Source organism: Condylura cristata, unplaced genomic scaffold (assembly GCF_000260355.1).
Source record: "Condylura cristata isolate star-nosed mole 26May11 unplaced genomic scaffold, ConCri1.0 scaffold00008, whole genome shotgun sequence".
Classification (NCBI taxonomy): Eukaryota; Metazoa; Chordata; class Mammalia; order Eulipotyphla; family Talpidae; genus Condylura; species Condylura cristata.
This window is the reverse complement of record NW_004567109.1, coordinates 2,824,749-2,835,196: the sequence shown is the minus strand read 5'-3', so window position 1 is coordinate 2,835,196 and position 10,448 is coordinate 2,824,749. Positions and strand designations below refer to the sequence as shown.

At 61.7% G+C, this 10,448-nt stretch overlaps 1 protein-coding gene across 7 annotated transcripts in view; it reads right to left on the bottom strand.

Moving 5' to 3' along the window:
* KIF1B (kinesin family member 1B) overlaps positions 1 to 10,448 on the bottom strand; it is an 84,238-nt gene that overhangs the window by 16,838 nt on the left and 56,952 nt on the right. For 5 of the 7 annotated variants that reach the window (XM_012722146.1, XM_012722148.1, XM_012722149.1 and 2 more), the window contains 8 exons: positions 9,449 to 9,697; positions 4,977 to 5,095; positions 3,663 to 3,748; positions 3,252 to 3,381; positions 2,912 to 3,074; positions 2,224 to 2,314; positions 918 to 1,036; positions 361 to 416 (listed from right to left, as the gene is read on the bottom strand). In XM_012722146.1, the coding sequence (XP_012577600.1) occupies positions 361 to 416; positions 918 to 1,036; positions 2,224 to 2,314; positions 2,912 to 3,074; positions 3,252 to 3,381; positions 3,663 to 3,748; positions 4,977 to 5,095; positions 9,449 to 9,697 (1,013 nt within the window). The remainder of the gene's footprint in view (positions 1 to 360; positions 417 to 917; positions 1,037 to 2,223; positions 2,315 to 2,911; positions 3,075 to 3,251; positions 3,382 to 3,662; positions 3,749 to 4,976; positions 5,096 to 9,448; positions 9,698 to 10,448) is intronic. The other 2 variants (XM_012722150.1, XM_012722151.1) reach the window with 1 other exon arrangement.

The following is a 10,448-nucleotide window of genomic DNA, read 5'->3' as shown; positions in this document are numbered from 1 at the left end:
CGCGTGGCCACCGCCGCCGTGGCCCGGCAGCTCCGTCTCCCACGCCGAGGACAGCAGGGGAGCGCGGCGGCGGGGAGGAAGGGTGACCGTAAAGGCAAATCCAAGCCTGAACACGAAGCCCAAACTCAACAGGCAAAGAAAAGCCGGTCGGTGGCCGCGAGTGACCAGGGGCACGGAGCAGAGGCCGGCGCGGCCCCGCAGCGCCAGGGGCGAGCCGAGGCGCCGGCGGCGTCCTGCCTTAAAGGGGACCCAGGGTCTGGCTGCTGCCAGAAACAGGGACAAAGCGGGGCGCAGACGCGGAACCTGACACGCTCGCGACTGGACGGTCCTTCGGTCCTTCCGGGAGAGGCGCGGGCTCACCTGGCTTGGACAGCGGCATGGGCGGAGGGAAGAAGCGCCGGCCGGGCTGCGGGGGGCTGGAAAGGAAGGGGGAGCCGTGAGGCGGGGCCGGGCCAGGGCGGCGCAGCCCTCGGAGCAGGTCGCCCGCACTTCCAGCTCTGGCCTCGCGGCCCGGACGGAGGGACAGTCCGGCACTGACGTGAGGGGCCCTGTGACCTCTCTCTGCATCTCCCGAGAGCCCGGCGCGGCTGTCCGCACCGACGGTGTCTCCGGGGAGTCCGCGCATCGTTAGAGCTCGGGTGGCCAGGGACAGGCGCGACTTTCACCTTACGTCCCTGTCGCTCGGCCCTGAACCCCACCGAAGAGTCTCCTCCTACTCAAACATGGTTCTCAAGGCGGCCTGGGCAGAACCCACTGTGCCTGACCTAGCATCAGCGATGAGAAGACGGTGGCGCCGTCTCGGACGAGGAAACGGGTGCTGCCCACGGCCGTGCCCGCCGCTGCCCCCAGCCCCGGCCACCGCGACCCGCACAGCAAGCTGGCAGCGCCCACCCCAGTCGTCGTCCTTCGGCCCAGACCTGTTAAGCTCCTGTCCTTGCAGGTGAAGTGGGTGCTGCTGATAATGTCCAAAGACTTCGAACACGATGGGCTTGTTTTTGATGTAGTCCACGAACGACTCTGTGACCTCCACGGCGATCTAGGGAGGAAGAGTCCGGCGAGAGCGGGAAGGTGTCGGGGAGATCACAGCTCTGCTCCCCAGCGCTCCGGCCTGCCCCGGGCGGTGGCCTCGTGGCCCCGCCCCAGCAGGCCTCCCTGCGTTTTCATTCTGGTGACTCTGCCAAGCTCTGGGCATCCAAGACCCGCCATGAGCCTGGCCCGCCTCCCCTCGGGGCACCTCTGCTCCAGCACTAACTGCAGCGCGGGGAGCGGGCGGGCGCCGGCGGGACACAGTGCGGGGCGACCCCCTTGCTTACTGAGGGGCCGCCCCGAGGAGCTCCCCTGCCTGCTCCTGCCGTCCAGCCGGCCAGGGCCACCCCCGCCAGAAAGAGGAACCGAGTGTCGGGCTGGCAGAGACAGGTGACGCCCACCGCAGCCGCGACCCTGCACGCTGCCCCGGGTGAAGCGCAGCCCACGTGCGCCGGCCGGCCGGCATCCACACCTGCCCTGGCGTGGCCAGACGCCCAGGGGCCGTGAGCCTCGTCTCTGCTTGCTGTTTTCGGAGCTGTCTGTCTCTGGCACTTACTGGCCACACGTGGTTGGCAAGAAAATGACAGACTGAAGGAGATGGTCTCTGGGCTCGAACCGTCTCCGGGGTCTGTGACTTTGACGAGCGACTAACTGCTCTGAGCTTCAGTCACCCCGGCGGTGACAGGGAAGGCGGGGTCCCCACGGAGAAAAGGTGAGGGCTGCGCGACTTAGGGCGAAAACAGCCCTCGGGTCGGTGGCAGCCGCGGGGGCGTGGGGAGGGCCCGCTCTGAGCCCGCGCGGCGAGGCCCGGCGCCCGGCGCCCGGACACAGCCTGCCAGAGGCGCAGACTCCGTTCTTACTGCCCTAACTGAGCGCAGAAGGAATCTGATCGTTTCTATAGTATTTGCCACGACACGCCTGTGGCTCAAAGGACAGCACTAGAACTCGGGCGTGCTCCTCCCTAGGCAGGGAGCAGTGACGCTGGGCGTTCCTGCCCATGCCGGGGCCCACTGTCAGTCAGAGCTGCAGCTCACGCTGGCCTGCCCCCCCCCCCATCTGCCCTCCCTCAAGTCCCAGAACCCAGGGCTCAGGGTTTCCCCATCGTGGTGGAGGAGGTGGGGGCCCCCACGGAGACTCCTCAACCACACGCTTCCACCCCCCAGAGCAAACGTGGGCAGCCTCGTCCCGGCCACTTACATTCTGCACGTGATAGAAGCCCAGGGGACTTCCTCTGCCATTGTTTTTGAGGGGCTCAGTGGAGAAGGCTTCATCGTGGCGATGCAAAAAGCTTAGGAAGAGAAGAAGACAGGCGGACCTCTCAGGAAAGCGTCCATCAAGAGCTGTCTCAAGAGCTCAGCCTGGGGCCCGCACGCGCCCGCCAGTCTTTAGCTGAGCCGCATTATTCACGTTTCCTCAAAAACACTTTCTGTCGCTCAGTATTTATTTCAAAAGTGACCGGAAGTGACCGGACCCTGCCACCACCACGCTCCGCGGGCACAGACGCGGGCAGTGTGGCGAGCGGGCGGGGCTGCTGGCCCGTCGCTGTCTTACACTTTCCATCAACGGAATCTTCAGCATAAAGCACTTAGAGTCAGCAAGCGCGGCCCTCCCTGGCGGCACAGCGGGTCAGGCACAGCACCCCAAGCCAGCTGCGGCCGCTTCAGTGCGAGTGCGATCCCTGCCCGGAGGTGACCCCACGGCGCGGCAGCCCTCTCCCGCCCCGCCCGCTGCTCCCCCCACAGAACCTTCTGGAAGGGTGCGAGGCCGCCCTCCACCCCAGCCCTGCAGGTTCCTGTTCCCGGCCCACCTGGCGCCAAGCGCACCCATCCCCTCAGCGTCTGCCTCGCTGCCCCCCACCGCCACGCCCGCGCCGGCCGCGGCTTACTTGAACTGACAGAAGATGTCCGCGTACTCGGGCGGGATCCCGCTGGCCTGCAGCACAGTCACGCGGAAAGTGAAGGCGCTGCCCAGCTTCAAGTGGTTGCCGATCTCTTCCGAGAACCCTTCCATCACCATCTTCCCGTCCAGCAATGAGCCTGACTTCAAATCTGAGGGGCCAAGTGAGCACACACGGGGCTCAGGTGCGGCCCGAGGGTGGGGTGTGGGGTGGGGGCGGGTGGGGGGCCACGACGACATTCTTTCTGCTCTAGTGCGGAGGGCGCCCAGCCCCTTGGCGAGGGTCACCTTCTCCTTGAAGACGCCCGGCCCGCGGTCAGCCCACGCACCCGTGTCACTCATTCGGTTCATTTCTTCCGGGGGGGTGATGACGTCGGCGCTCTGGCCCTGGCCCTCCACGATCCTCAGCTCCTCCAGGGACAGCCCGGAGCGAGTCATGGCCGCCGAGGAAAAGTCACTCTGAAAACAAGGCAGGGCGAGCCCCGTAACGTGTCCGCCAGCTTCTCGCACTGACCCGACAGACTGTAAAGCCACGTGGGTGCGGAGCGGGACGGAAGGCGCAACAGGCCGCACACACCCCGCTCCCCACCTGCCCTGGGTCAGCGAGACGCCGCCTCCCGCGGCCAGCGAGGACGAGCTCTTCTCCCAGGCCCGGAAACTGCTCTCCCGGGCCGAGCACCCCCGAGGAGCACCCCCGCTTGCTTCTTCCACAAGGCTTTCCTCTTCCCCAGGGGTCTCACCTGATTGAAGTATTCGTTATCGAAAGATATCTTGGCTGTTCCTGACTGTCGAATTCCAGAGCCATAATCAGGAGCTTCTTCATCCGCTAAGCAGAGAAGACAAAAGCAAAACAAGGACAGGGTGACATGGGGTGAGGAGGAGGGGGCTCTCGGGGTCCCCGGGGCACAGGGCCGCTTCCGAGTCCACTCGGGTGAGCTGACCAACCCCTCAGCTCGCACGAAAGCGGGAATAAAGAGTCATTTTAATCGTGAAGTTGTTCAGCATGTCACACCTAGAAACGCTGATCCCTTCACCTGGCTAAGCTGCCGTCAGTGACAGCCAGCCAGCGCCGGAAACACGCAGCAGGGCGTGTGTGGGCGCCCCCGCGCTCCCCAGACTCGGTCCTGCGGATGAACGAGCGCATGGGCCGAGACGTCGCTGAGCACAGCACGGCCAGGGCGACGCCACATTCCTTCCCCAGAGCCAGGCCGCTCACAGCACGGGGCCTCAGGATCTTGGTCCACAGGCAGGAGACAGCGCCCTGGGCGGAGCAGGGAGGCCCCCCCCAAGGAAGGCGGGACTGGGCGTGGGAGCCCTGGAAGGCGCAGGTGCAGAAGGCCAAAGACAGCGCTGGCTTCTCGGCCTTGGCCTGGAGCCAGGTACTCGGATGCAGAAGGGGACGCTGGAGAGACGTGCGGGAGGCCTGTGGGCGGCTGCCAGCGGCAGCCTTCATCTTGACGTGCCCTTTGCTACCAGACTTGCCGGCCCCTCTGCCGCTTTCCCACAAGTCCCCACAAGCCTTCGGGTCCTGGCAGGTTTTGTGCGCCCAGCACCCCTGCTTCGGGCCAACCCCGACCGGCTGGGCACGCACCCACGAGGGGCTGGGTGACTGGGTGTCTGGTGTGAAAATTATTTAATGTGTTCTTTCCCTTCTCTCTAGCATACTCATCGTTCTCAGCTCCTTCCCGCTGACGGTCTCACACACTGGAGGGGCGTTGTCTCGATGCTGTGATGGCTCATGGCAGGCAAGTTTGGGCTCCCAGGGTGCCCCCCATCTGCGCCCTAACAGCAGGCACTCAGCAGCGCCCTGAGGGAAATTCGGCCAGGCCAACACTCCCACCCGGAAATCCCTTGTTTCTTCAGAGGCTGTTAGTTCCCTGTGTTACTTAAAAATGCAAATGACTTTACGGAAATCCCTTTATCCTGTTATTCCACAATAGCAGGAGCCCAACTAAACTTCTCTTCAGGACACTGGACAATAGTCGGGAAGGAAGCAGCGGCCCCCTGGGGGGAGGCAGCGGCCACAGCCTGCCCTCCCACGGGCTCACACCTACCTGCAATGGCCTGCAGGGCCACGCGCAGCGAGCCCCGCACCTCGCCCTTCTCGCTGACGATGGCCGCCCGGTGGATCAGGGGCACGGGGTACAGCAGGTTGCTCAGGTAGACAAAGGCCCTGGGGACAGAGGGCGGGAGACAAACCCCTGAGCACCCCGCGACCTGGGGCGCTCTCGCACCGCCGAGCCTGAGCTGGCTGTGGCGCCGGCCCTCTGCCTGTCTCCCCGACCAGTCCCGCTGCAGAGCCAGATACACAAATGCAAATGTCTGGGCGAGGGCTGACAAAGACCAGCTTACACCAAGCTGCCCTGTTGGACAGTGACCACTGGAAGCACTGTCCAGACACCGCTGAGAACTGTGCGCGGTGGCGGGTGGAGGGGTAGGGCCCACAGCGCCACAGAGCGGGGCCTCCGGGTGTCAAGACCCGCAAAGGGTTTGGCCTGGTTTTCCCGCAGATAAAACAGAAATCAGGGGACAAGTGAAAAGGTGACGGGAATACAGTCAAGTGTGAGACAGCGCTCGAGTCACGGCAATAGGGGTCTTTATCTTACTCTGAGAAGTGGCAGCCATCTCTAGCTGGTGGCTGGCACACGTGGGCAGAGCCTGTGTGGGCAGAAGTCTGTGAGCAGCAAGCTGACAGCGGACTGGTGGGCGTCAGGGTAAGTGCAAGGGAGGAGAGAGCTGGCCCTTCCGGGTCGCATTTACACCCAGAGGTCAAAGCCTGGCTCGCAGAGGCATCTACAGACGTTACAAGCCCAACAGTTTCTCTTCTAAACGAACTGGCTAGGTCCTGGCACACTTGTCTTCTTTTTTGTTCTTTCACTGGATTGTAGTCATTGACTTTTCAAAAACGTGACAAAGAAAGCACTGCCTTCCGCTACGTGTTCACGCCACGAAACGGGGGGAAAGAGAACCCAGTTCCCACTGTCACTGCCCCCTCTCCGCTTGGTATAGGCTGGTCTTTGACCGCAAGACAAGACAATGATTGAACATTTGCATCAAGAAATGAAACAGAGCCCAACGTGACCCGTAAGCCTGGCCTGCCTGCACCTTGTCCTGCTCTGAGATATACATTAAGGCAAAGAGAAAAAGAAGGTGAAATGGATTCTTGGGATTTCAACTCAAAGTAACGAAAGCTGCTCTGAAAAGAGACAAAACTACGCCGCAGGAAAACAAATGTTAATAAAACATGAATGAAAACTGTAACCAAAAAAAACAAAAAACAAAAAACTGCAAATGAACGTTAAACCAGATGGGAGGAGGTCCAGTCCCCTTCAGTCTGCTCCAGAGTCAAATTTTTGTTGTTCAAAAATTAAAAACTGAAAAGTCGTTGAGAAGGTTTATCAACAAGACTCGCAAACAGCAACGCCTGGGACAGAAGCTAAAAGCCAAAGCCGAGACGGGCGGAGCCCGGCCTGGGCCCTGCCCACGCCCTCCCAGAACGGGGCGCCTGGGCTCTGACATCACACCCTGGGTCTCCGCCTGGACGCTGTCTCCGCAGGTGTCCCCGTGTCCCCCGAGTTACAGGCCCGGACACGCCATCCGTCCCCGCTAGGACATGGTACTTAACCTGCCTGTCTCCCCCGCTGGCTAAAGCTCCCGAGGCTTGGAGGGAAGCTCGCTTGGGGCTGCCCACCACTGCCTGCAGACGGCCGGCCCCTGAGTGGGTAAGGGGACTCCATGGGTAGCTGCGGGGGGGGGGGGGAGCTGGACAGCTCGCAGGCCAGGCGGATGGGAGACCGAGGGCCCCTCTACCTTCCGGTAGCTGGAAAGTTTTCCAGAAATCTGGGTTACACCGGAGGCCGAGAGGCACCGCCGGCCAGCCTCATCCAGGCGGCTTTCCAATCCAAGCTGTGCTCGTGGTGGGTATTAACCACTGGGAATAGGCTTAGATCCTACTTACACTTACTTTTATAGCAATATTTTCATGCTTAAAAATAATTATTCGCACCCAGGAACCCCTGGTTTTAGTTTGCACACGGCTCACCTGTGGACAGGCACTGCACACGGGGCTCAGACCCCCCCACGAAGCACTCAGCGCTCACGTGGAAATGGGGATCTCCTTTCTGTCCCTGGCACTGACCATTCCTGATGTGGGCGAATGGGGAACATTCCCACAGATTTCCCCTTTTTGGAAAAGGGGTCCCGACCACTTTGTGGCAAGGGGCCCCAAGTGACCGCAGCCCCCACCTGGGCCCTCAGCCCCTGCCAAAACGGCAGCGTCCTCCTGAAGTTCCCTAAGCTGGCGTTTTTATCCTTCTCTGCCTTCTCGAGTCCTAGTGGACTTCCAGCTAGCAGACTGGAGGAGGACAGGAGGGGAAGATGGAGAGCGGCATTAGTAGAAAGTTCTGTGAAGTTACACCAAAAATGGAAACAGACGTTTGAACATAAAGATAAGGGAAAATCAGCATAATGATGGTCTCGTTAAAGGAAGAATGTCAGCTCAGGTGCTTAGGCCACAGAATAGACATCATTTGCCCTCTCTCAACCCAGAAGACTAGCTTCAGTGTTTCACATTTTCATTCTGAGTCGCGATGGACGGCTGATAACATCCCAGCATGCCAAGAGAAAACAGCTAAAGGGACAAGCTCTTTTAATTTTCATTAAAAAATTCAGCAGAGGCAGCCAAGGTCCAGAAACAACAACTACAAGTGGAATTTCACAAGAAACCAGAATTTTTTACAAGCAAATCGGATTTGATGTTCTGTGCCACCGGGGAGACCCACGCCTGCACCTCACGAGTACGGGGGCGGGGGGGCTCTGCTGAGCTACAACCCCGGTCACGGCTCCGCGTCTCGCCGGTGGGAGAGGACGTAGCCGAGCGGCGATGAAGCCCGACCCGGAGCGCCGCCGACGGCGCTGTGCTCACCGCTCCTCTACGCCTCCCTCTTAAAGGCAACGTCGGATTTGGAGCCTGGGAGGAGAGGCCGCCCCGAGCCGTGGTCATACACATCTCGCCTGGACATCTGAGGAGAGCTGACAGCTTGATGCCAGACTCCAACCGGACCCGCTCAAGACGAACGAGACTGGAGAGACAGCGACAGACGTATCTCAAGCGACTGAACTTCCACGTTAAGTAGGATTCAGACTTCATTTCCCGTGTAACTGCTTCACATGGGCACCTCTGCGCAGCTCTCGTGCGTGCGGACGATGACCCTCCCTCAGGCCGCCTTACGCCTCTCCTCCGAGAGCACCACGGGGCTGGGGCGCCAGGCCTGCCGAGCCCGGAGAGCTCCAGCTGTGGGCACGGCCCGGCCGCTCCGGGAGGGAGCGTGGGTCTTGCGCCACCCTCTTAGCATGATGCACGTGTGCCGGAGGCCACGGCCAGAAAACACGCAGCACGTCTTGGCACCTGGGGCCGCTGTCTCACCTTCGACAGCAATGTACAAGCTCCCCCGAGACTGCGCACCTTCTCCCGGCCACACACCAGCAGGAACAAGAGTCACGGTCACGTCACCTCTCCGCGCTGATTCGCGGGAGCCTGCACCAGAGCCCTCCGCCGGCAGGCCTGGGCCCTGGGCGTGACGCGGGCGTCTGCCGCGGGCCTCCCTTGCCGGTTTCCAGGACTGCGGTCACCCCCAGCGTTATTTACTGAGTGCTCCCTGGGTCGCCGGCCACGCCGCGGGCTGGGGCTAGGCTGCATGTCCCTCCCTGCTGCGCCTAGTGGGTGGCTGCTGTTTCCCATCAACGCTGGCACAACTCTGCTTGTTAAAGGACTCAGCACTGATTCCAAGGCGCCACCGAGGCCAAATCTAAACCCTGAAACCTGGACTTAATCCGGTGAGCGCCGTGCTGCTGCGCCCAGGGCAGGGGTCACTGCAGCGCGATCCCCGCTGCAGACAGACCCGGACGGGACTTGACGGGGCTCTGCCCGCGGCAGCCCGAGCCAGAGGCTCAGGTGGGGCCCAGGCCTCCCACGAGCGGCTCTGGAGCACGAACAAGCTTCCACTGCAGAGCGTAGGAGAATGGCCACTCTAGGTAAGAACGGGCGAGGCCGAAGGTCTGCAGACTGGCTGGGTGCAAATGGCCACAGAAAGGCACCCGCTTCCCACACAGGAAACCGGGTGTCCGTGTGCCTGAGCCCAGAAGGCCCCGGACCCTGCCAAGTCCGCTCTGTCTGGGCGTTCCCTGGCCCGGCCCGCCGCACCCGCCTCGCCCCCGCCTGCGCCGCCCACTGTAACGGCGCCATGCGCATCCGAACTCGCACTAAAGCTTAGTTCCTTCCTCTCCCGGGGCTGCCGCCTTCCGGACAAAACGCCTGGCAGATCTAAGTGCAGGGTCCTCGGGCGCGCTCGCCCGGCCGCCCGCTGCCCCCGCAGGCTGAGGCCGCTCAGATGCCGCCGAGGGCTGTCCTAGCCAGGGCAGGTGCCCAACGCTAAGTGGCGACAGTGAGGGCACCTGAAATTGCACAAGGAGCCTCTTTAGAGCAAGAGCTGGTCCCTTTTTGCCTTTCTCACAGAACCTCACCAACCTTCCCACTAAAATGAACCAAGGGGATCGGTCGTAAAACGGGTCGTGCCCGTCACTGAAGAGGTCCGATCCCTCCTCCGTCCCTGCGTCAGAGCCGGTGTCGTCCACGAACGCCTCGTCATCAAAATCCTCCATCTCATCCTGCTGCTCGTCAGCCAGCTCCGTGATGTCGGAATCGGCCGTGGAAAAAGTGGGGGAGGGCGTACGGTCGGCCAGGCGCTCATTCACACAGCCGTGGAAAATGGGGGAGCTAGACACCCCGAGAGCCAGGGGCACAGTCAGGGAGAGAGGACAGTCGGTTAGACAGGAAGCTGTAGGCGCCAGCAGGACAGAACCTACCGGGAAATCAACACAGTAACAGCAAGTGGGAAAGCAACAGGGAAAGTGGTGTGAACCGCCTGCTTCAGGTGACCGGGAACAAGGCCTTGAGTAAGAAAAGCAAGGAGACACGTGAGGACGCCCCCAGAGGCCCGGCGCCCGGCACATGCTCACTCGCCCGGCCACACACACGCTCGGCCGCCCGCCCTGGGGCCGCCTAACGGAGGGACGTGGGAGGGCCTGTGGCCGCCCTGGAGGGTGAACCTCCACTTCTCTCTCCATCTCAGAGCAGCGATGGGCAAGACGGTGATGCTGGGTAAGATGTGGCTGGTCGGTTTATGGCTCCTAAACACACTGCCCCGGGGGATGTGGGAAAACTCACTCCGTTTCTAGAAAACGCTGCAATGTTCAGCTCTGCCTTTTCACTCAGTTCCTTTAAAGCTCTCAGGAAGGTTTTAACTTTAGATTTGAATTGAAAACAATTCAAACTCTGGGATAACTATGTTGAAAACCCACGCTTCTTGGCCTTCGGCGTGCTAAACGCTAAGGGCCTGGTTCAACGCAGACTCGCCCAGGCACTGTTCATTTCATTAGGTGCAGAAGGTGATGGACACACAGGAGGACACGAGGTCACCCCCGCATGCAGTTACGGCACTGAGGCGAGGCCTGAAGGAAGACGATCA